General features: G+C 49.4%; 2 protein-coding genes across 2 annotated transcripts in view; one reads left to right on the top strand and one right to left on the bottom strand.

Moving 5' to 3' along the window:
• The window catches only part of canx (calnexin), a 283,863-nt gene that overhangs the window by 145,735 nt on the left and 112,228 nt on the right, over nucleotides 1-25,900 (top strand). The window lies entirely within an intron of this gene.
• nfkb1 (nuclear factor of kappa light polypeptide gene enhancer in B-cells 1) lies at nucleotides 65-21,913 on the bottom strand. The gene is made up of 22 exons (XM_070963228.1): nucleotides 21,835-21,913; nucleotides 18,254-18,294; nucleotides 17,412-17,510; nucleotides 10,793-10,944; nucleotides 10,451-10,614; nucleotides 10,096-10,254; nucleotides 9,092-9,196; nucleotides 7,383-7,474; nucleotides 6,804-6,942; nucleotides 6,255-6,408; nucleotides 5,948-6,054; nucleotides 5,611-5,766; nucleotides 5,268-5,397; nucleotides 5,011-5,125; nucleotides 4,607-4,808; nucleotides 3,538-3,707; nucleotides 3,268-3,370; nucleotides 2,932-3,074; nucleotides 2,404-2,476; nucleotides 2,128-2,291; nucleotides 1,878-2,010; nucleotides 65-1,767 (listed from the first exon to the last, which is right to left on the bottom strand). The coding sequence occupies exons 1-22, from the start codon at nucleotides 21,899-21,901 to the stop codon at nucleotides 1,673-1,675; spliced, it is 2,763 nt and encodes a 920-aa protein (XP_070819329.1). The 5' UTR covers nucleotides 21,902-21,913; the 3' UTR covers nucleotides 65-1,672.

The following is a 25,900-nucleotide window of genomic DNA, read 5'->3' as shown; positions in this document are numbered from 1 at the left end:
GGGTGGGGTGGGGGGTGCACGGTCGTACTGGAGGACACGCTGAGTGATGACAGCCTTCAAATATATATTAAAAAAAACAGCTTTATTTAAAAAATAACAACACAACCAATGAGAAGCTCGTGTTCGACTGTACAGAGCAAAGATATAAATACCATCAGCTTTGGTTTCACGCTGACAAAAGACCACAACCCCCAGCTCTGGACTTCCTCTCCCACAATGCCTTGCACCGTGTCTTGTGTCTCTTTGGACGGAGCTGGGCGGACAGCTCCTTTGTGTTTGTACTCAGAGGACAAACAGACTGAAGAAAAATGAGAAACGAAGTTTTCCAGAAGATAATCGACTAAAATTCAAAAACACCAAACCGACAAAAAGTGGACGTTTAGATGAAAACTGAAGGACTCATATTTCACGTCTGTCTTCAGAGGACGTCCAGCTACCTGGACAGAAGCAGGACAGGTGGGCTCATACTTCACAAACACTCAGTGGCCAATTTATTAGGTACGGCTGTGCCGTCCATCAGCCCTGAACTCAACAGCCGACTTCATGCTGAGCTGCAGCGCTCCGCCGAGCAGGCGTACCTAATAAAGTGGCCGTTCAGTGACGTTTAATGAGCCGAGGACAGATGATGGACTTCACGCACACACGCACACACGCACACACGCACACACACACACACACAGGTGTCACCATGAACTCGTCTGAATAAAAGCTTTTCCAGCGTTTGCGTCCCCTCCTGAAGACTTCAGGGGGACCGTCCTCCTGGTCCAGGTCTGTCCAGGACAAAGTGCGAGGCCTCGTTCAGACTGACCGGAGGACAACGTGACGTCACCTGACTGAGCGCTGGCCAATCAAACAGGTACGAGCACGACCTGCTCGACGGATCTGTGACCTGAACACCGTGCGACTGCAGCTCACATGATCGCTGCTTTGACACCTGGGTCCTTCAGTCCAAGTGGACTTTGGATCAGGACTGACGTTCAGAGGATGACTGTGGACTTTCTGAAGAGATGGACGTAAAGACACGTAAAGACAAACGTGAAACAATCTGAACGTTCCTTCAGCTCAAATTAGCCTCTTTACAATCATTAGCATTATTAGCACCTTTCCCCTGCAGACGCTGGACGGCTGAAGTCTCACGTCTTCACGGACGTCCACTCGAGCGCTCGCTCTGACGGACAGCCAACGTGGCGAGACTCCAAATGTTTTTAAAAATCAAGACGTCCACGAACGAGCCGACGGTCCTTTGAAGCAACAGAGGGACGAAAAACCAGGTTTCCACTGTTTGACCTGCTGGACTGTAGTGTGGGCCGAGACACAGCAAACCAAATGTCCTCCTCTGTCTCTAACACAAGGACCAATCATCGCTCACGTCTCAGTTCAGATCAGGGAAACTTTCAGGAGACGGACAAACGCTTCATCACATTAATAAAAAGAATCATTTCATTAAAAACTGGTTACAAAGTTTGTGAAGAGACACTCAACCGAGCCCAGAGACACCGATGAAGGACGAGCCAATCGCAAGAGGGTGGAGCTGTGGGTGGGTGAGGGATGGATGATGGGTGGAGTGATGGCTGGGTGAGGGATGGATGGATGATGGGTGAGGGATGGATGGATGATGGGTGGATGGATGAGTTGTGCTTTTCCTGACAAACTGTACGGACCAATGAGACGCTCAGGCTGTGGAAAGCTCCACCCCGCTGTCACACACGCCGCTGTCGAGCCGAACCTCCACCTTCAGATCCTGAACCTGAGCGTGCAGAGACTCACCTGCAGAGAGACACCACAGGTGAGTGACTGGCTGTCACGGTGACGGTAACCAAGGGGACAAAGGGACAAACAGTCATGTGACCGTGATCATCACGTCAGCGTCCACTCACCTCTCGTCTCATTGGTCATCTGCATCTCCTGGTCGCCGAGGTGACGCAGCGCCGCCTCCAGGATGCTCAGCGCTCTGCACTCTCCGACTGACCTCAAACCAGCCAACAGGTCTGTGACCGTCCCCCCTGAGACCTGAGGACAGAGAGGTCAGAGGTCACAGGGTGTCATTATTACAGCATACCAACTCCTCATGTGACACACCTGTGTGTATGTGTGTGCGTGTGTGTATGTATGTGTGCGTGCATGTACCTCGTAGCTGTCCAGCAGTGTTTTGGCGGGGGAGGGGCTCAGTCTGAAGGCCATGTTGAGGATCCCGAGACCCAGACTGTGAGCCAGACTCTCCCAGCATCCTTCACTCTCCAGAGCGCAACACAGCTGCTGCTTCACCTGCACGTCCAGAGTCAGCAGGTCGCCTACACACACACACACACACACACACACACACACACACACACACACACACACACACACGTTAGCTTGTCATTGCTTCTGGGGACACAAACTTCCGGTCAGGACTAAACTCACCTTGAGGAGGCGTGAACTTTGGTTTGTGTGGAGACTTTGGTTCATAGTCTTTACCGTTCAGAAGCTCCAGCACCTGCACGCACGCACACACACACACACACACACACACACACACACACACACACACACACACACACACACACACACACACACACACACACACACACACACACACGTTTTCAGGTCAGTGGTGGTGTGAATAAACTGCTTCTCTTCTGCCCCCTTGTGGTCTAAATCACATCATGCAGCTTTCAGAGCTGTTGAGGAAAACTTTATTGATATTCCTGAAACAGAGATGACATCACAGTGAGTAGCAGGCTCTCTCCTCTCTGATTGGCTGTGGTCACCTGTAACCACACCCTGCAGTGATGTCACCGCTACATGCTGCAACAAGGTGGGAGGAGTCAGGCTGCTCTTTAAACTCCACTTTTATTTTGAAGGTTGCGTGTAAGAAGCAGAGAAACGTGTTTTATTACAGAAAAGAGAAACTGAATCACTGAAGCGACGTGCTGAAGGACGCCGGCGTACCTGAGAGGTTGTGGCCATGTTGAGCGGAGTGGTTCCTGGGATGTAGCCTTCATCTTCGTCCTCCTCAGCCTCCCTGTCTTCATCGCAGCACTCCTCCTCCCTGAAGAACAGCGGCTCAAAGTTCTCTTTGTGAGGGTCTGCACCTGAAAACAGAGTTGCAGGCCCACAGTGTGAGGAGGGGACACAGAGACAAAAGACAGTGTCCACAGAAAGACAAGGAGTGTCCACAGAGAGACAAATACAGGCAGTTAACTGTGGACTCGTGATGGTTCCCGTTCATTGAGAACAGTCGTTGAACGTCGAACTGTCCCTTTAATACAGGTGAGTGCGTCTCACCTGCTGCCATCAGGAGAGCTGTAAGCTTGACGGAGCCCCGCCCTGCGGCGGTGTGGAGGGGGGTGGAGCCATTGTAGGTGCAGCAGTCCACGTTGGCGTTTCCCTGACGACAGAAAACATCACACACACACTGTCAGATCTTACTTGAGACGACCTGAACCTGACCAGTCTAACCAGTAAATGAAGGTCTGGAACTAAACTATCGTTTGTGCTAAGCTCAGGTGTCCACTCTGCTCCCAGTATACCCAGTGCTCCCAGTCCACTCTGTACCTCCAGCAGCAAGCAGCCCGCCAGCGACACGTTGTCGCTCTCGGTGGCGAGGTGGAGTGCGGTTCGTCCACAGCTGCGCTCCGGAGCCTCCACGTTAGCCCCGCCCTCCAGCAGCTCCCTGAGAGAAGACAGCTGATTGGCCAGAACCGCCAGGTGGATCGCACACAGACCTGTAACCACGGAAAGAGACAGACAGAGAGCAGACAAGCACTTAGGGTTCCTGTGAGAGTGTGTGTGTGGTTGTGCAGAACGACGCCGCTCTTCAGGGATGAAACACACTGAGCGTTTCCTTAGGATTGTGTGTGTGTGTGTGTGTGTGTGTGTGTGTGTGTGTGTGTGTGTGTGTGTACCTGCTGTGTGTGTGTGTGTACCTGCTATGTGTGTGTGTGTGTGTGTGTGTGTACCTGCTGTGTTGGTGTGTGTGTGTGTGTGTGTGTAGCTGCTGTGTGTGTGTGTGTGTGTGTATACCTACTGTGTGTGTGTGTGTGTGTGTGTGTGTGTAGCTGCTGTGTGTGTGTTTGCGTGTACCTGCTGTGTGTGTGTGTGTGTGTGTACCTGCTGTGTGTGTGTGTGTACCTGCTGTGTGTGTGTGTGTGTGTGTGTGTGTGTGTGTGTACCTGCTGTGTGTGTGTACCTACTGTGTGTGTGTACTTGCTGTGTGTGTGTGTGTGTGTGTGTGTGTACCTGCTGTGTGTGTGTGTGTGTGTGTACCTGCTGTGTGTGTGTGTACCTGCTGTGTGTGTGTGTACCTGCTGTGTGTGTGTGTGTGTGTGTGTGTGTGTGTGTGTGTGTACCTGCTGTGTGTGTGTGTGTGTGTGTGTGTGTGTGTGTGTGTGTGTGTGTGTGTGTGTGTGTACCTGCTGTGTGTGTGTGTACCTGCTGTGTGTGTGTGTACCTGCTGTGTGTGTGTGTGTGTACCTGCTGTGTGTGTGTGTACCTGCTGTGTGTGTACCTGCTGTGTGTGTGTGTGTGTGTGTGTGTGTGTGTACCTGCTGTGTGTGTGTGTGTGTGTGTGTGTGTGTGTACCTGCTGTGTTGGTGTGTGTGTGTGTGTGTGTGTGTGTGTGTACCTGCTGTGTTGGTGTGCTCCAGCAGTCCTCTCATCTCTCTGTGTCGTAGTAAAAACTGGACCATCCCTCCTCCTTCCAGCTGGGATGCCAGGTGGAGTGCTGTGTTGCCATGGCGATCTGTCAGAGTTGGGTCAGCGCCGGCCAATAGCAGCGCTTCCACTGCCTCCTTCTGCTGGGTGATCACAGCCAGGTGCAAAGGAGTCTGGGATACATGGAGAAACATTTTGTGACACTGAAGCTTCCTCTGACATCATCTTTACTTCCTGCTTCCTTCGTGGATTTCCTTTCTTCCTCTCCATCAATCAGAGAGCTTCTTTGCTCTTCACTCCCAAACCAAACGCTCCTTCTTTGCTCCCTAACAGCAAAGCTTCTTCTTCCTCCTCTCTCTTTGCAGCATTAAGTACCTGGTAGAGGTGGTTCCTCATGTTCAGCACCTGCGGTCCAGGCAGAGCAGACACAACCTGAGTCAGACTCTTCAGCGCCTCCTGCTGGCTGTGGAGAACTGCCAGATGGAGCCCACTGAGGAGGAGAAGAAAGAGAAAGGCTCACAGCCCTGAACGACTGGTCAGTGACTCACAACGACTCAAAGACAAGAACAAAACTTCTCCTCAACGTCCAGCGTTTGAAGACGCCCATTAAAACGTGTTTTGTGTTTACTGACGTGTCTCCGTCCTCATTCTGTGCGTCCATCAGGGGGCGCTGTGGAGACAGCAGGTATGCTGAGTCTCCTGTGACCGAGTACTGAAGGAGAGCCTCCAGCTGTCTGCTGGTCGCCGGATCCACGTGATCGTCTGCACACACACACACACACACACACACACACACACACACACACACACACACACACACACACACACACACACACACACACACACACACACACACACACACTAATCAGCAGCTTTAATCATCTGATGATCTGAAGTCTAAACTCAGGATTAAACTCAGTCACTCCTGTGCGTCTGAACACTGTGATGTGTGATGGCAGCAGGAGGTACCTGTACGTCTGTGAGGCTCCACGCTGTCCCCTCCCTCCTCAGTCCTCTCCCCCACCTCCTCTCCCCCCGGCTGGGCCGAGGCTCTCAGCGCGACCCCTGACCCCGAGTCGTCATCCAAATCGCTGTCGTCGCCGCTGTCGTCTGCTGCGTCGCCCTGAGACGCTTTAACACAACGTCCATGTAATGTTAACAAAGTGAACGTCACACTTCCTGCCGTTGGACTCACTGCGACCTCCTCACACCGCCACACACACACGTGACGTCACTTTCATCAAGCTAACACCACGCTGCTCTGCCAATGTCAGCTAGCTGCAGAGAGCTCGTGCTGTCCCTTATGTCTCACCATGTTTAATGCCTCCTCCCCCTCCCAGGCCAGCTGAGTATCCTGTGGAGAAACCTCCTCCTCCTCCTCCTCCATAGTTGTAGGTGGTGAAGCCTTGGAAGTAAGCTGGAGGCCAAATCAAACACACCCACAACATCAGCTGATAGCGACTGAAAAATCCACTTGAACAAACTGATCCAGTTTTCAGAGTCTCAGAATGAACCAACCAGCCGACACCAACAGCAGCATGGAGGGACTCATCTGACACGTTCAGGCGCTCAGTGATTGTCCATGTTTGTGGTAACTCCTGCTCATCTTACCTCCTCCTCCTCCTCCTCCTCCTGCAGAGCCAGGTCCTCCTGCAGCAGGACCTCCTCCTCCCCCTCCTCGGTACAGACCTCCTCCTCCTCCTCCTCCATGACCGCTGAAGTCCTGGAAGTTTGGCAATGTCTTCTGTCTCTTCCTCTGCACCTCCTCCTTATCTGAACACACACACACACACACACACACACACACACACACACACACACACACACACACACACACAGAGTAGAACATGTATATGAGCATGTGCACAGGTGAGCATCATGTTACCTGAACAGTGTTCAGCAGTGCGTGTCGGGGCAGCGTTTACCTGCTCTGTCACTGTAGTTCACCTTGAAGGTGAAGGGCGGAGGCGTACCTATGATCTGGGGGTGGTAGGTGAAGGGCGGAGGCGTACCTATGATCTGGGGGTGGTAGGTGAAGGGCGGAGGCGTACCTATGATCTGGGGGTGGTAGGTGAAGGGCGGAGGCGTACCTATGATCTGGGGGTGGTAGGTGAAGGGCGGAGGCGTACCTATGATCTGGGGGTGGTAGGTGAAGGGCGGAGGCGTACCTATGATCTGGGGGTGGTAGGTGAAGGGCTTGGGCTCGCTCGTCTCGTTGTCAGACCTCCTCTTCAGCTGGACGAACACTGACGTTGGTTTCTGCAGGTTCTGGTCTCGATACTTCGGGGTCTTGAACACGATGGCGAACTGATGGCGGACAACACATCGTCATGGTAACGCTGCCACTGTCAGTGTCTCTGTAGTACTGTTTCTAATCCGGGGATGACGACTGTACTTCTACTACTACTGATACAACAAATACTGCTACTGGTACAACTACTGCAGATACTACTGATTCTGTTTTGAACTGTTTTTGTTACAGTAGCAGTCCTACTGGTAGTATCATCATCTATTAGTAGAACTACAGATGTTGATAGTACTACTGATTCTTGATACTTCAATCACAACTAAAAACTACTGCCTCTGCTACTTGTGATACTACTACTAGTGATACTTTCTACTTTTTCTTCAGTACTTCAGCACTACTCTTCTACTACACGTAGTACGCCTGTATTAGAATGGAAAATGAGTGACCAATATTACTTCTGTGACTACTACAAACAGTAGTACTCCTAGCTTGTACTGACCTGTCTGTGAACGTCCGTCGGGGAAAAGTCTCCCAGAGCCTCCCAGGTCAACCCCGAGTCGTCCTCTTCATAGAACCGAACCTGGATGTCATCTGGAGCCGCGCACGCACACACACACACACACACACACACACACACACACACACACACACACACACACACACACGCACACACACACGTGCACGCACGCACGCACGCACGCACGCACGCACGCACGCACGCACGCACGCACGCACGCACGCACGCACACACACACGCACACACACACACACACACACACACACACACACACACACACACAGTATTTACATGTATTTGTCAGTACTTGGATGTAGAATCTGTTTGAGTCCAGTCCACAGAGTCCTTGTTGGACTTGTCTCTGTGTCTCCTGGATTACTGGTTCTGGGGGTTTTCAGGTCGACCACCGCCGACGTGGGCGACACCTCAGAGCTGCTGAACTGGATCGCAGTGAGTCCAGATCGGCCGCTGGCTCTCAGCCAAAAACAGGAAACAAAGAAGAGGCGGACGGGCCTGCAGCAGGACAGGACAGGACAGGACAGGACAGGACAGGACAGGACAGGACAGGACGCTCTTCCTCCTCAGGGATTTGCATATCGGAGGGGAATTCCCTGAAGCTGGACTTCCTCCAGGAGAGCAACGACTGCTCCAACCAGGAAGAACCGTTCAGTCCCAGTTCCCACAGATCCTCTTCCTCTTCAGACGAAGCTTCAGAGGGACAGTCAGTCCAAACATGACAGCTTCACTTCCTGTGCTGTACTACAGTAAATATGCTAACGAGGACAGCTGGACAGTCTTCAGTCCCTCTTAAACGAGGACCGGAGAAGGCGGCAGCGTGTCTGGATCTGCTTTCTATTCGCTCTATTAGAGTCTGAGCTTCATTCGTGGCCGAGGGATGAACTGTGTTCCAGACGACGGTTTCTGGAGGAGTCCTGAGTCCACGCAGGGACGTCCCCACAGACTCAGGCTGTCTTCACTGCAGAGCCTCTGGGCCTGAAGACACGAGCAGCCAGTGCTGGTCTTCAGTCTCCTTCCTTGTGTTTTCTTCTGATTCTCTGAATCTCTTCGTGACATTTTGTTCTGAAACGTTCTTCTCAAAGGTTTTCAGCTCAGGCTGTCACAGAGCGGTGAAGCCCTCCTCATCTCTTTAGACCCGATCATGTGACTCACCTGTTGCCAGGTGACCTGCTTCATTGTCAGATGTTCCACCAGCTCTTTTCTTTTGCATTTTATTTGTGTTGCTGCATCAAACTCAAAACGAGGACGTAATTTTCAAAAACAATGAAATCTCTCCGTTGGACCATTTGATTGTGTTGTTTTCAGGTCAATGTGAGGTTTCAGTGTTTGTCCGTCTCTGTCTGTCTCAGTCAGGCTGTGGTGGACCTTCAAAGCGTCTGCTGATGAAACCACTCACTGCTCCTTTAAACACGTGTGACGAGGCTGAAATAACAAAGCCTCCAGCAGGTGGCGCCATCAGCTGATAAACACAAACGCTTTAGTTCTGCTGCACTCGTGACATCACTGAGACGCCGTGAGAGCAGAGAAACTGTTCACGTCCGACCTGGAAATGCAGATTTTTCCATCACGAGGAGAGAACAGTCACGGCGAATCAAAGCCGCCACGCTCTGCACGCTCAGGTGATCGGCGTTTGAAGCACAGTGACTTACTGAGCAGCGTCTGAAGGAGCTCACCTTTCTGGACTTTGTCACAGAGCAGGTACACCTCCTCTCCTCCGCTCACACAGCCGGCAGTTCGGTCCATCCTCACGATCTTCAGGTTGGAGGCGTTTGGGGCCTCTGAGGGAAGAAAGAGAAGCAGAGCAGGTGAGCGTCGACTCACAGGTGTGTTCACAGGTGTGTTCACAGCGAGTAGACACTTTCTCTCAATCTACACTCAATGAGACAGAGCTGTGTATGAACCTTCTCAAGGATCTAATGAAGCTCTACAGATCAGGGAAGTCATTGTCACAAAAATCAATGAAAAGGTTCGTCTGTGCTTCATCTCAACCGGTCAGCTTTCCTTCCTGCTCTCCAGAAGACGAACCCTTTCGATTTTACAGATCTGTCTTCTAGCGCCACCCTCAGGACGGTGTTTACACGTGCTGCTGTACTTCGTGCAGACTCTCAGACAGATCGGTCATCAGCGTGTTTGTTCTGACTCGTATATTCACGCTGTGACTGATGAACACTGAACACAGAAAATCTCATCTGGAAAAACGTTTCAGCATCAGAAAACTTGAGTGTGAAGAGAAGTTGAAACAACTAAAATGTGCAGAGTCTGAATCTAAAGTGAAAGTGCGAAACGATCCTGAATTAACGAGCAGGTTTCAGTCCTCTGACAGGAAGCTGCAGCGTGCGGAAACCAAAGCAGCAGGAAGAGGGAAATGAAACCAGGCGGCCTGACACGACTTCACCGCAACCCTCAGCTCGAGAGCCGAGCGTGGACGGCCGAGAGACTTCTGTCCCCGGACCCAACGTGCAGGAGAGACATTAACACAGAAAGCATCTGATCCAGGCCAGCACTGATTCACAACCACAAAAACTTTATTGTCCAATAAAGGACAAGACGGTGAAAGAGTCTTAAGATTCGGCCTGATTGGACAGTTGCTGTGCATCATGTGTCAGTAAGCAGCACTGGTCCATGACAGTCCCGTGGATCAGGACTGTCAACGGACCGTCCCAGAGGTCGGACTCACTGCTGTCGTAGATCGGCTCAGACACGACGGGCTCCAGCCGTCTGGAGAAACCGCCATCACTGTCGGGGAGGAACGCCGTGAACATGAGGCGAACCACGCTGAGGTCCATTTCTTTAGCCTGGAGGGACGCCGCGCTGCTGATCAGGCTGCGCTGGTGGTCTGAGGACGGGGGGACAGGAAGGACACAGATCATCACCACATCTCACAAAGATGAGCAACATGTAAAGATACAAGTACACACACACACACACACACACACACACACACACACACACACACACACACACACACACACACACACACACACACACACACACACACACACACACACACACACACACTGAGCAGCACTGACCGCTGAGGTCTCGGGGGACGCGGACTTCCCCCTGCAGGACGTCGATCTCGCCGTGGATGGACACCCCGCAGTTGTACCCCATCCTGACGGCCTCGATCATCCTCTCCTCCAGAGTCTTCGCCACGTTCTTCTTCGTCACGTGGAGGATGCCCAGGTTGGGAAAGCTGGCAGAAACACACCTGTGAGTCTCACACCTGATGCCGCTGGACTGACTGAACAGTGTGTGTGTGTGTGTGTGTGTGTGTGTGTGTGTGTGTGTGTGTGTGTGTGTGTGTGTGTGTGTGTGTGTGTGTGTGTGTGTGTGTGTGTGTGTGTGTGTGTGTGTGTGTGCGCGCTGCAGACCTGATGGTGGAGTCTTTGGGCTGCAGGTCCACGATGCAGATCCCTTTGTCGCATTGTTTCCCCACCAGACTGTGAGCGTGGAGCTGAGGGAGGGGGGTCAGCGCCGTCACCAGCTGCACCACCACCCGGGCCGGACCCTGGTAGTTACTGACCTGAAAGACACACACACAGCTCTCACACACCGCCTGTCAGCTCACACCTGAACTCTATGGTCGAGACGTCCAGCGACATCATGTCCAGAGTGAGACGTGTCCACAGGCCGCTTTGACCTGCTGCGTCTCTGACGTCCAAACACAACATCTGTCTTTTCAGCCTCAGTCTGAAGCTCATGTTTCAGAGGAGAGCTCTCATCAGTCACCACAGTCACATCGACCCGCCCTTTCAGGCCACTCAGCCTGCCTGATTGGTCCACACCTGAGTATGACTGACAGCTTTCACACCTGAGTTTGACTTTTCAAGAGCAGGGGGCCTCAAACAGGAAAAACACGTCTGAAGGTGTGTTACAACCAAAATGAGAAGCTGACACGAACATGAAGAAGATGAAGAAGATGAAGAAGGTGAAGAAGATGAAGAAGAAGATGAAGAAGAAGAAGATGAAGAAGATGAAGAAGAAGATGAAGAAGAAGATGAAGAAGATGAAGAAGAAGATGAAGAAGGTGAAGAAGAAGAAGATGAAGATGAAGAAGAAGATGAAGAAGGTGAAGAAGGTGAAGAAGATGAAGAAGAAGATGAAGAAGAAGAAGAAGAAGATGAAGAAGAAGATGAAGAAGAAGAAGATGAAGAAGAAGAAGATGAAGAAGGTGAAGAAGAAGAAGATGAAGAAGAAGAAGATGAAGAAGAAGATGAAGAAGGTGAAGAAGGTGAAGATGAAGAAGAAGATGAAGAAGAAGAAGAAGAAGATGAAGAAGAAGAAGATGAAGAAGAAGATGAAGAAGAAGAAGATGAAGAAGAAGAAGATGAAGAAGAAGAAGATGAAGAAGAAGAAGATGAAGAAGGTGAAGAAGGTGAAGAAGGTGAAGAAGGTGAAGAAGGTGACGTGCAGTTCAGATGGAAACACTGGATTTTGTCCTGAACACATTTACTCTACAGCTGCAGTTTCTCTCATGTGACACATTTGAAGTAGATTTTAAGGCCACAGGTGTTTTCTGATCACACCTGCTCAGGTGTGAAGCTCAGCCTGGACCAACATGAGGCCATGGTGTCTTTGGAGGAAACCAGGAGATGATCTTGTGTGATTATTATGGTCTGTCACAGAGCGGTGTACAGGGCGCGCTCGTGAACAGCCTGCGGTGGAAAGTCTGAACTCTGGGCTGAACTGAGACCAAAGGTCGGATTGGACAGACGCTCCACAGATGACTCACACAGCAGGTTGGACTTTTTCTGTGTCTCAGTTTGTCTCTGCTGTGGTTCAGAGACACTTTCTCCAGCCGACACAGATGAGTCACAGCTTTCCCCATCACACGACACTGAGACGCTCAGACGGGCTCAAACGCCGGCGCCACCATGTACAACAAGAGCAAAGACGTCTTTCATCATATTTATACGTAAGACGTTCGAGGAAAAGACACAGATTCATGTGCGTGAGGTCAAACTGTGACCCTGTTGACCGTGTTGAAGGACTGTCAAAGACTAACTGAAGACATGCAGCGAGCCTCTGAAAGGTCGTCTGTCTGCTCACTGTGGACTGATGATGAAGACGTCAGCAGCAACCTCAAAAAACCTGCTTCCAGTCCCCATAGACCCCCACATCACACTGACCAACAGCAGTCACCTGACATGAAGCGCACCAATCAGCAGCGTCCTTCACGTCACGTTTCGCCTCACTCCAACAAGGTGTGTTATGCCAGCAGCAGCTAACGTGGCTGCAGAGGTCTGACTCGAGTGACATCACTTGAGGACATTTATGGACACTGAAGACGTTACACAGCTTTTAACTGATGTGCAGCAGAGCTGGAAAACACCTGCCGTTCACCTTCATTCACCTGAGAGCACGATGATGACGTGGATGTGCAGAACAGCTTGTTCTCAGGGACGGTGAGCTCGTGTCGGCGGCGTCGCTGATCAGACGTCTGTCAGACTGTCAGTGAGCCAGTGTGGACGTTCAGTCAGTCGTTAACGTGTGACTCATCGTTACTGAGCTTCCTCCATTAAAGACCAGCTGACCGCGGCTTCCACTGAAGGACACGCTGAGCTCTACAAATGTCTCAGACACACAGGAAACCTGATTACAGATCAGTCTGTTTCCAGATCAGCAAACAGTTGGCGCTGAAACATCAGCTGGAACAAATGAAAGTCTACAAACAGAAAACGAATGAGGAAGTTTCTAACGCCTCATGAAGCCGGCGCGCTGCTGCAAAGCAAACACTGACACCGCTTTGTGCTCCTGAAACAGGAAATCTGACTGACGTCTTCTTTATTCACTGATCATCGTTGTTGTCCTGTCCCTGCTTGTCTGTCTTTCTTTTGTTTCTCTGCAGTGTGTCTTTCATATCGTCTCGTCGTCTAACTGGATTGTTTCTGAGCTGATTTACATGAAGGAAACAAACCACAATACACTGACCTAAGTAATGCTGTGTGTGTGTGTGTGTGTGTGTGTGTGTGTGTGTGTGTGTGTGTGTGTGTGTGTGTGTGTGTGAGTGTGTGTGTGTGTTTGCCTGCAGAAAAATTGCAACTGCTGCAGAGAATAAAAGCAGAGCCCACTTCCTCTTCCTGGTTCAGACGGCCAATCACAGCGCTCTGCCAGGCAAACACAGTTCCTAGAAACACAGCGAGCGCTGTGTGATGGTTTCCTGGCTCTGACGCCTTCAGGCGACGTGTGCAGCGTCTCGTCGTCCCGGCAGGCTGGGACACTTCGTATGTGACTGATCAAACACTGAGGCTGAAGCTGACGCAGTGAAACAAAGCGTCCGAGGCGTCTGCGGGCGTTTCAGAGCTGCAAACATCAAGAAACATGCAACCCTAAAGTCTGAGCAACACCCCAGGACCCTCCCTCCTCAGAGCCCCCCCTCACATGGAGGAAAAGTCCCCCAAACCTTCAACGAGACACAGACCTGACGAAGAGCAACAGAGGAGGAACGCTCTTCAGGTTGGACCGACAGGAAACAGAATGTCCTGAAGAGGAAATGACCAGACAGAACCACCATGAGGACAGAGCCACCGCGAGGACAGCATCACCACGAGGACAGAATCACCAAGAGGACAGAATCACCATGAGGACAGAACCACCACGAGGACAGAACCACCAAGAGGACAGAATCACCACGAGGACAGAATCACCAAGAGGACAGAATCACCATGAGGACAGAACCACCACGAGGACAGAACCACCAAGAGGACAGAATCACCACGAGGACAGAACCACCACGAGGACAGAACCACCACGAGGACAGAACCACCACGAGGACAGAACATCCATAAGGACAGAACATCCATGAAGACAGAGCCTCTGTGAAGACAGTCACCGTGAAGACAGAGCCTCAATGAAGACAGAGCCTCCATGAAGACAGAGCCTCCATGAAGACAGAGTCACCGTGAAGACAGAATGTCCATAAAGACAGAGCCTCTGTGAAGACAGACCACAGACAGACTTAACCTCCTTGAACGATGTGGGTGCTGGACGTCGACACACAGAAATGAACTCTGACTGTCGCAGATTCAATCGTTTTTCAGCTTTCAGAAGGTGTGAAACGACTCGTGCGGTGACGTTTAGGGGAGCTGGACAGGTGACAGCCAGGAGACGCAGGTGAAGACGCAGACGCAGGTCTCAATGTACACAAAATACTGCGAACATACAGACTGATACACGAGTTCATCCACTGAAAACGTACAAAAACGTCTCCTCTCCGAGGGAAGCAGCAGAAACAGGTGAAGACCACCTGAAGCACCGCGCTCCTCCAGGGACACCGGGACACATCCACCTGCAGTCCTGCAGACACGCCGTCACGGTATCGAACACACCCTGAAACATCTCAGCCTCATCTGAAGGCCACGCGCCCGCCAGGCGTAGCCCCGGCCCTCCTCACCTGTCACTCCTGTCACACCTGACACTCTCCGGCCATCTGTGGCGTGCTGAGCGACGCGCTGCCGTACGAACGGCGAAGGGTTAAAGCGTGTGAGCGTTTCTGGGCCAGAGTGGGCGCACACACAGATATCACACCTGAGCGTGAGCGGCTTTCATCTCAGAGCCGAAACTCAACGCCTTCCAGCCTGTGACGCAACTCCACTTCCTTCTAATTACATGTGGGTGTCAGGGAGGAAATTCCCAACAGACATGAAAGGCAGCAGAGGTGTGTGTGTGTGCGTGTGTGTGTGTGTGTGCGTGTGTGCGTGTGTGTGTGCATAGTATAAACCTGGACAGGTCCAGACCAGCAGAAGACTCTTCAAAGGCTTCTTTAACCCAGAATTCAGCTCGTCTCTGCAGCGACTTTCACTGATTTCAGCTGGAAACTAACGAGTCAGATCTGGACCAAAGCACACGCACGCACGCACGCACGCACGCACGCACGCACGCACGCACGCACGCACGCACGCACGCACACACACACACACACACACACACACACACACACACACACACACACACTGAGACCTCTGTCACGTTATCCTGGAGAGCTGCTGAGCGAAGCAAAGCTCGGCTGAACTGCGTCCGCTCGCTAACATCTGTTTCTGATGATTTTGACCGTCACATCTGTAACGATGATGTCTGATGTTGAATTCATGCTCACAAACTCATGAAGCATCACTCTAAATGCTGCTTTGGACGTGTGAAGGTGACAGGCATGATAACAGGTCAAAGGTCGTACGAGACCTCTTCCATCGTTTTCCTTCACTCTGCTGCTCACGTTTCTACACCTGACTGGCTCACATCAGCCAGGTTATCATCTTATTCCCTGAGATGACTCACTTCCCTCTGGATTAACATGGATTAACGGAGGTTTGAATCCAGTCTGAGACCACCTCGGACTGATCCCTGGATTCACTTCAGGCTTTACTCGTTAGACGCGACGCCGTCTTTCATCTCTGACAACACGAAGCAGATTAAGTGTGAAAACACTTAATTTCCAAATAATCTCGCTCTAATTTCCCGGAAGTTTCCTCAGAGGTAACTGTAATCTGATGCTTCCAGTTCCTCTGGATTAAGCACCACAGCAAACTTTGACAGTCAATGAACACTGAAAGAACTAAACTTTTCTTTTCAGAAATCGGTCAGATACGAGGGGACGACGTCTGATTAAACGTCCTCACTGAGAGGTCTGATGAGTCAGCACCATCATCATCACCATCATCATCATCGTCGTCACACTGGTCCCAGCAGAACAACATGAGGGGCTTTCCCACTCAGCAGCATCAACACACAAACAAAGAACAACACCAACGTGACACAGAAAGACTTCCTGGTTTGTTCTGATGACGTCATCACACATGGTCCAGGTAAGGTCCCAGGCGTTAGACACGTCCAGTGTGTCAACAGTTTGCTGTCCTCAGTCCTTCAAAGCACCAAAGGTTCTGAGTTACAGAGAACTAAGAACAATTCTGCTACTTTTCTTTATTCTGGAAACAGTAATGAACAGATGTTACGACACTAAAGAGGAACCTGTGTCGGCACGAGTCCAAAGCCTCGATCCACACTGCACATGTTTGTCTTCAGAGACAAAGAGTCAGACGGCAGCAGGAATCTGGGGATTTCCCGTCTCCTCTGGTTTGGTCGGAACATGTGGGAGCCGAAGACGCCAAAGTAAACATCAACAGAAACAACACGACGGGAACTCTGAGCCAGTCGGAGACTCGCTCAGAGACCGTGGACAGGGGGACGGGGACAGCAGAGGACAGACCAGACAGAGACTGATGGCATGCTATTCTGAGCGCTCTGAGGCTCACAGCTCAAAGACACTTCCTGGTTTTTCTATAGATCGGTGACAGACTGGATGAATACAGGTACAGGAGCACACCTGTGTCATCACCTCACGAGTCCAGCTCACCTCATCACCCCCAGCAGAAGGTCATCAGGACACAACGTCTGATTCCTGCACGTCCGCTCTTCACCTGCCGCCACACGTCCTCGCCGAGTGAATGAAACGATTCTGAATGCAGATTCATCAGCAGGTGACGTCTGACAGGTGACGTCTGACAGGTGACGTCTGACAGGTGACGTCTCACAGGTGACGTCTGACAGGTGACGTCTGACAGGTGTGACGTCTCACAGGTGACGTCTCACAGGTGACGTCTCACAGGTGACGTCCTGAGCAGCATTAGCATGATTTGACCAAAAGCAAATAAATAAATAAATCTTTCAAGCGCCTCAATGACATCATCAGCTCTTTTACTGTGACATCACTCAGAGACAAATGGAGGACAATCAGGACATGAGCTCACTGCTGGGACAGAGACTGGGACAGAGGCCGACCACAGTCTGCTCACCCTTTCACCCTGGAATAAAGTCTGAACGTCAGGTACCGTCAGTCCGGCCTTTCAACAGCCAACAGGTGAGCCAGGTTACTGTGACCCCCACAGGTGTGCAGCCGCAGGTGAACGTCTGTTACAGCCCGAAAGCTAAACTGAAGCTGTTTGAAATGAACCCCTTTAATTTAGCACAGGTGACGTAGCACACAGGAAGTGATACCTTGACAGTGGGGTAGGTCTTCCTGTTCTTCTCACTGGAGGCTCCCGGTAGACCGCCATGAGACGGACCCTCACAGCCGTACCTGAACCTGAAGCCACGCTGCGAGAGAGAGAACATGGTCACGTCAACACAATTAATGCTGTGTCATGTTTCAGGTCCTGCCCGTTATTAATGCTGTGTCATGTTTCAGGTCCTGCATGTTATTAATGCTGCGTCATGTTTCAGGTCCTGCCCGTTATTAATGCTGTGTCATGCTTCATGTCCTGCACATCATTAATGCTGTCATGTTTCAGGTCCTGCATGTTATTAATGCTGTGTCATGCTTCAGGTCCTGCCCATGTCATTAATGCTGTGTCATGTTTCAGGTCCTGCATGTTATTAATGCTGTGTCATGTTTCAGGTCCTGCATGTTATTAATGCTGCGTCATGTTTCAGGTCCTGCACATGTTATTAATGCTGTGTCATGTTTCAGGTCCTGCATGTTATTAATGCTGCGTCATGTTTCAGGTCACTCCTTTCATAAAGTCACTTGTCATTTCTTTGGTCACATTGTTTTAAAATACATCGTCCTCTCAGCAACAATTCTTCTCCTAACACGTCGTCCATTATCTTTCATTATTATTTGGGCTTTTTAGCCTTTAAGATAGAGAGACAGCTGAAGGTTTGACAGGAAAGGGGACGACAGGTGGGAGTCGAACCTGCGGCCGCTGCAGAGGACTGACAGCCTCAATGCATGGGACGTACACCCTACCAACTGAGCTATGGGGCGCTGCACAGCTTATGATTATTCACATCAATGACTTCCTGTGATTATGAAATAGGAGGGGACAGGTGAGTCTTACCTGTTTGGGCTGCTCCACGATTTGTAGGAACGGTCCGTCCACTGGAACCACAGAGACACAGTTTACATTTTCAGAATCAAATCATTTCACTCACGTTATCAGACACAGTGTCATCGAGGTGAAACTAAGGACTTTGCTTGTATGTGCACATGAAGCAGTGACATGAAGAACATGTGACACACCACCGTCCAACCGGCTGCCAGAGAACAGTAAACTCACTGCAAATGACCTGATCTGCATCATGCTTCCCACAGTCTGCAGTGAGTACTCAGATACTTCACTGCAGTAAAAGGACTGATCCCACACAGTAAAAATACTCTGTAACAAGTATTGAAAATGTTACTTCAGTTAAAGCATGTCAGTATACTGACGAACATGTACTTCAAGTACTCAAATTCAGAGTACTGCCTGCAGTAAAGTGTCCCCTGTGTCTGTTGTCCTCTGGTCTCTTTAGATCACTGTGTCCCTTGTGTCTGTTGTCCTCTGGTCTCTTTAGATCACTGTGTCCCCTGTGTCTGCTGTCCTCTGGTCTCCGTAGATCACTGTGTCCCCTGTGTCTGTTGTCCTTTGGTCTCTGTAGATCATTGTGTCCCCTGTGTCTGTTGTCCTCTGGTCTCTGTAGATCATCGTGTCCCCTGTGTCTGTTGTCCTCTGGTCTCTTTAGATCACTGTGTCCCCTGTGTCTGCTGTCCTCTGGTCTCTTTAGATCACTGTGTCCCCTGTGTCTGTTGTCCTCTGGTCTCTGTAGATCATTGTGTCCCCTGTGTCTGCTGTCCTCTGGTCTCTGTAGATCACTGTGTCCCCTGTGTCTGTTGTCCTCTGGTCTCTTTAGATCATTGTGTCCCCTGTGTCTGTTGTCCTCTGGTCTCCGTAGATCACTGTGTCCCCTGTGTCTGTTGTCCTCTGGTCTCCGTAGATCACTGTGTCCCCTGTGTCTGTTGTCCTCTGGTCTCTGCAGATCATTGTGTCCCCTGTGTCTGTTGTCCTCTGGTCTCCGTAGATCACTGTGTCCCCTGTGTCTGCTGTCCTCTGGTCTCCGTAGATCACTGTGTCCCCTGTGTCTGCTGTCCTCTGGTCTCTGTAGATCATTGTGTCTCCTGTGTCTGTTGTCCTCTGGTCTCTTTAGATCATTGTGTCTCCTGTGTCTGCTGTCCTCTGGTCTCTTTAGATCATTGTGTCCCCTGTGTCTGTTGTCCTCTGGTCTCTTTAGATCATTGTGTCCCCTGTGTCTGTTGTCCTCTGGTCTCTTTAGATCATTGTGTCCCCTGTGTCTGTTGTCCTCTGGTCTCTGTAGATCATTGTGTCCCCTGTGTCTGCTGTCCTCTGGTCTCTGTAGATCACTGTGTCCCCTGTGTCTGTTGTCCTCTGGTCTCTTTAGATCATTGTGTCCCCTGTGTCTGTTGTCCTCTGGTCTCCGTAGATCATTGTGTCCCCTGTGTCTGTTGTCCTCTGGTCTCTGTAGATCATTGTGTCCCCTGTGTCTGTTGTCCTCTGGTCTCTTTAGATCATTGTGTCCCCTGTGTCTGCTGTCCTCTGGTCTCCGTAGATCACTGTGTCCCCTGTGTCTGTTGTCCTCTGGTCTCTTTAGATCATTGTGTCTCCTGTGTCTGCTGTCCTCTGGTCTCTGTAGATCATTCTGTCCCCTGTGTCTGTTGTCCTCTTGTCTCTGTAGATCATTGTGTCCCCTGTGTCTGTTGTCCTCTGGTCTCTTTAGATCACTGTGTCCCCTGTGTCTGTTGTCCTCTGGTCTCTGTAGATCATTGTGTCCCCTGTGTCTGTTGTCCTCTGGTCTCTTTAGATCATTGTGTCCTCTGTGTCTGTTGTCCTCTGGTCTCTGTAGATCATTGTGTCCCCTGTGTCTGTTGTCCTCTGGTCTCTTTAGATCATTGTGTCCCCTGTGTCTGTTGTCCTCTGGTCTCTTTAGATCATTGTGTCCCCTGTGTCTGTTGTCCTCTGGTCTCTTTAGATCATTGTGTCTCCTGTGTCTGCTGTCCTCTGGTCTCTTTAGATCATTGTGTCTCCTGTGTCTGCTGTCCTCTGGTCTCTTTAGATCATTGTGTCCCCTGTGTCTGTTGTCCTCTGGTCTCTTTAGATCATTGTGTCCCCTGTGTCTGTTGTCCTCTGGTCTCTGTAGATCACTGTGTCCCCTGTGTCTGTTGTCCTCTGGTCTCTTTAGATCATTGTGTCCCCTGTGTCTGTTGTCCTCTTGTCTCTGTAGATCATTGTGTCCCCTGTGTCTGCTGTCCTCTTGTCTCTGGTCGTTTGCTTTGGAAACTTTGTGAAAACAGTGGGAAATGTGGTCTCAATAAGTCCAAAGAGACGCCTTCATCATGTCTGTTTGGTCCAAATCTCCACATTGTCATATTATACTGCTGAGTGTGACCTCTGACCTCGTCCACCCCAGTCTGCTGTTAGTGATGAAGCTGCTGATGAAGAACATGTCCTCCTCTGTCTTTACTTCACAGTAACGTTTGTGGACTCAAACAGGGAAGTGAGAGCAGAGCGTCGACCCACACTCACCACAGATAGCCCACGTCACGAAACTCGTCTTTCACTTTGCCTTCATCACATGGATTCAGAGGTATTATTACACACACGCATGCACGCACGCACGCACGCACGCACGCACGCACGCACGCACGCACGCACGCACGCACGCACGCACGCACGCACGCACAGTTTGTGAAGCAGGAAACCACAGCTGCTCCTCGTGTTTACGATCTGAACCCAAATATCAGCCACAGTTCTTCGGAAAGCTTTCATATTTCTCGGCTGTTTGAGCTTCGGAACGCTTCAGTAACAAAGTACTGCACTGCAGTACAAAGCTGACGTACTTTCTACTTTCTTCTACTGCACCACATCTGTCTGACAGCTTTAGTGACTTCAGGTTTTTACACTCACACACGAAGCGTCTCTAAAACGTGACGCTGGGCTGTAAAAGAAACTACCTGACGGTTCATCCAGTACAGATGAAAGGATGAGTCCATTAATCGATCAGCTGATTGACACAAAGTGATTGATCATCTGTTGTTTTCATGGTTTCATTGATCTCTGCTGTGGAATCATCTGATGTTTGATTGGCTGCTTCTCCTCTCAATGATCTAAATGTGTCTGTAATCATGTGGAGCTTTGGACCAAACAAACATGGTGGAGGCGTCACTTTGGACTCATCGTGACTACATTTCTTTTTCTTTGGACGTTTGGACGTTTGGACATTTGGACGTTGATTCTGGACAGACCAAACGATCGATCAAACTTTAAGATTCAGAGAGCACACGGGCCTGATGTGGTTCAGCACTTCATAAAGACCCTGAAGTCCACCTTAAAACACCTCACCTCTGATGGAAGGACACCTCCAAACAGGTATCTCAGACTGTGACCGCTGAGGAACAAATAATAAGAGCTTTGAAATCTGTCGCGACAGCAGCGAGTCCATCTCATATTTTAAGACACACGAGAACAAAGGTATGACCTGAGATGACTGATCACAACCATGCAGACGCAGTGACCACGAAACATCAGCATCAGACTAATGAAGACATGAAGCTGCTGAGCGTGAAGGTGTGGAGGCGGACGCTCACCTGTCCGCAGGGATGACGTCTGAGACATCACAGGAAAATGTGTGAACTCCCAGGACGGCTCCAACATGATATTGTCCAAAATCTGAAAGAAGTCACACCAACAGCACACATGACTCATGTCACCAGACGGTGTGCTGAAACCAGTTCAGTGCGCATATTCGTTTATTTCTGCAGCACAGCCATGAAACGGCTCTCTGGTCCCGATCCAGGACCCTGACACACCTGGATCACCACACCAGGACCTGTTCAGTCATCCAGAGGCTCACAAATGCTCGTTAGGCAAATAACTGACATCAGGTGGGTGTGAAGAAGCGAGAAAACAGCCTGAAGTGCTTCAGCTGAAAGAGGTTGTTTTCATTGTCCTCAATCAATCCAATTTGACAAAACACACGTTGAATCAAATCCTGCAACCAGAGAACGTCGAGCTTCTTCTTCTTCTCAGAAAATAACTGAGTACTTGATTAGCATTTTTTTCCCATCTATCAGCTAATTAATACATCGATCATCGCAGCTCGAGTCTCTTCCATTTTCCACATTACTACACAATATGAAGGATTTTGCCCAAACAGACGCCTACAGAGACCTGTGTGATCCACTAATACTGCTGTAGTTCAACTTATTGTCACATGACTGATGCTCAGGTAACATCACATGATGTTACCTGAGCATCAGGTGTGGCTGAAAGCTCCAAAGGTGAAGTGGACCTTTGAGCTTTGAATATTTGACTTCCTGAAGGTCAAGAATGAACTTTCACCCTGAAATCCATCGTTCTTTTCACAGTATGGATGGTTTTCAAGACTCTGCAGGAACATGATCCTCAGTGACTTTATATTTCAACAATCTGAGCGAGTGTGGACACAGTATTTCACCGGCTGCTGTGCAGTACAAACTGAACAGCCACAGGTGACTTTACCTGGTTGCAATGAAGGTAGTGGTCGTCTCCAGCCATCGTGTCTGCAAAGGTCAAACACAAGTATGAGACCCACAGACTACTCTTCATTTTGTCATTTATCATGTATAATTTTACTTTTGAAAATACCTAAAAATATTCAAACAAACAACAACAACAATAATAAAAATCTCTCTAATCTCTCCTAAAGGCTGCTTGGCTTGGCGCGTTCTCGCACCGGCGGCTCATGAACGCGCCTGTACGAATCTGCTAGCCCTCCGGCTAACAGCTAGCACTACCGGACCGCTTTTGTTGTTTATGTCGTAAAAGCGAACGTTTAAGAAATAAACAGTTATTACCAGCTAGCGTGTCTACAGCAGGACAGTGGTACAGTGCCTGTCTGATGTTTGGCTTCATGTCACAAAATGTCCTACAAGAGCTGGTGCAAACCGCTACCTGTGCTAGCTAACTAGCCCTTCAGGTTCCTTATACAGAGAACGTAACACAAAACTCCGTTCAGAAATCTTCCAGTTCAACAATTTTTCAATATTCACCTTAAGATCTTGAACAGCAGGGTGTACATTAATAAAAACTGTACTAAGATGAATCCAGTCCTGCTTTCGGCACGTGTAAAATCCACCTGACAGTTCGCTTTAAATATAGTTTCAGCTTTTTCTGTGGTTTGTCTGGTCACCCACACGGACTTCTGCTGCCTAGAAGAGGAGGGCTGCGCTGAGAAATCTAACGAGTGAAGTTACAGTAAAAGTTCAAACTTCGACACAAACACTGACAACACGTTGGATTCACACAAGCGGAATTTACCAGTGGCTGTAAAATAAGCCGTTACTACTCATGTACGACTCTCCAGTGTCTACTGACAGGAAAGAAAACTTTAAGTTCCCATTTTTAATATTGAGTTTGGTGTGACGTTCTCACTGATACCTGGCCAATAAGGAAGTGAGTAGCACAACAAAGCGAGAGTCGCGCTGTTGTAACGGGTCACGGTAACATTATGGTAATTAATGCAAATATACGAATATGTAGTTATCCACTTTGTGAGTGGAGAGTTAACATGTTCTTACCTGTTAGCTGCGTCGGGTTAAAAGTCGGATTCTCAACATGAACTATGAGTGACAGTCCTCAGCCCTTCACTTCAGTTGACTTGTGCACATCATTTCGCCATGTCCATGCTGTGGATCCATTTACAACTTGGTTTAATTGGAGTGCGTCATGACGCGTTACGAACGCGTCATTACAGTCAACGAAGAGAAAATAATTTTAGTCCGACAGAATAAACTGATATTTATTGAGAACAAGCAGCAGCAAAGCGCTGCAGGTGACACCAAGTTTGTCTCAGTCGTTCATAAAGTTGATTTCCTTCCCCACTGGAAATTCCCTGTGACGTCGAGTTCAGCCAGAGAGGAGCTAAAACACGCAGAGGTCTCACTCTGCTGCCAGAACTATTTTAAAACTACCTTTTAAATCGTCTTTATTTCACCTTTTAAAGTTTATATTACAGGGCAGGAACTGAACAGGTGTGTACACAGGTAACATGGACGGTCGATTTCACCATGAAAAGACACTTGTTTATATTGTAGTTTATATGTAGTTACAAACAGCATTTAAATCATCTGTAACAAGTGAAGGTCCCGCATTCAAAACTTTGCTAAAGTAAAAGTATTAACATTAAAATATACTTGAAGTACCAACAGTAAAAGTACTGATTGTGCAGGATGGTCAGTTTCAGAATAGTATCTATAAATATAGAGAATATATAAATTATTGGATTGTAATTATTGATGCATTGTGTTCGTTACTCCAGTGTTGCAGCTGGTAAATATGGAGCTTATTTTGATAACATTATGTGCTTTATCTGCTGAGTTACTTGTGAATTTCCCCGTAGGAACCATAATTTATTTGTTGATTATATGGTGTATTATTTATCTGAACATGCTAAGTAACGAAAGTTTTCCAATGAGAAGTGAAGTAAAAAGCACAACATTTGTCTCTGAGATGTAGGGGAGTAGAAGCATAAAGGCATGAAAACTGCTTAAAAACTGTACTTCGGTACAATACTTGAGGAAATGTATTTAGTTACTTTCCACCACTAACCGTCAGTGGACTGAGTGCAGAGTGAGCCCTCCTGTCAATCATAGAACATCTGTGGTGTGGGCTCCCGCCTCCTGCTGGTCAAAAAGCAGCACCAGTGCTCCCAGTTCTTTCCTTTGAACGTGTTCACACATAAATACTTTAAATGGGACGAGAAAAAATTATATTAAACGTCTAATTTATTTCAACTAATGAGAATTCAGCATTTAAAGCTTTCAGACTCACGTCAGCAGTCTGACTTTGAAGAGATCATGTGTACAGTCTTTACATAGTTATAAGATCCTCCAAATGGTTCTGATGGCAAAGATTTAAAAGAGGAACAAGCAGGAGCTCCCAGTGAACAGGGCTGGACCAGGACCAGGACCAGGACCAGACTGAGGTCAGTTTGACAACAAGGAGTGCAGTACTTGGGTGGACGGGTTTGGCTCCTGGCACCCAGGGGTGGTGGCAGGTAATAAGAGTTAGCAAAGCTAACCCAGCTAGCTAGCCAACAGCAGCTACGCTTAGCAGCAGATCACAGTTACTTTTGCAACAAGTAAAGCTATAAGTCCACCAGGAAACTCTGTAAATCACCTCAATACTGCAACATTAATCCCAAAGGCTGTGTTCTGTCTCAGTCCAGCCATGTTCACTGGGAGCACAGCTGGACTCAATGCAGCGTGGTGGTTGCAATGTGGATGGGGAACTTCAGCTGCTGTTCAAGGTCCAACAACAGTTGCCAGTCCCTTGCAGAGACCGGGGTGCCTACAGATGTTTTTGCGCTGGGTTTCAGCTGCTTCCCAGCTCTCACACAGTTGAAGGGCTGCTTGGAGAGGCTGGAGTTCTTTGCCACTCAGCTCCTGATGGTCTTCAGGACCTGATTATGCCCCCTTTAGTACTGTTCCTCTCCAGGTGTCTTCAGGCAGCAGACGAGGATATACTCCAGGGTTCATTGCTTTAAACATAATGGCCATGCTGGTGCCTCCACTTTGTCCCCTGTGTGTAGATTTGATGGGCTGGGAAGCACCCCAACACCGCCTGGATGAGAAATTTGATGCAGTGTGGCTCAGCTGTCCAGAGGACCAGCAT

This window comes from Chaetodon trifascialis, chromosome 5 (genome assembly GCF_039877785.1).
Source record: "Chaetodon trifascialis isolate fChaTrf1 chromosome 5, fChaTrf1.hap1, whole genome shotgun sequence".
NCBI lineage: Eukaryota > Metazoa > Chordata > Actinopteri > Chaetodontiformes > Chaetodontidae > Chaetodon > Chaetodon trifascialis.
Note: the sequence above shows the minus strand (reverse complement) of the source record. Positions and strands in the feature narration are given on the sequence as shown.

Excerpts from the sequence above, each read along its gene's own strand:
- nfkb1 (XM_070963228.1), bottom strand. The coding sequence starts at position 21,901 with ATGTTGGAGCCGTCCTGGGAGTTCACACATTTTCCTGTGATGTCTCAG. Across the intron at positions 4,809-5,010 it reads TGAGGAACCACCTCTACCAG|ACTCCTTTGCACCTGGCTGT; the intron begins GTACTTAATGCT and ends CATGTATCCCAG. Across the intron at positions 2,292-2,403 it reads AAAGTTCACGCCTCCTCAAG|GCGACCTGCTGACTCTGGAC; the intron begins GTGAGTTTAGTC and ends GTGTGTGTGTAG.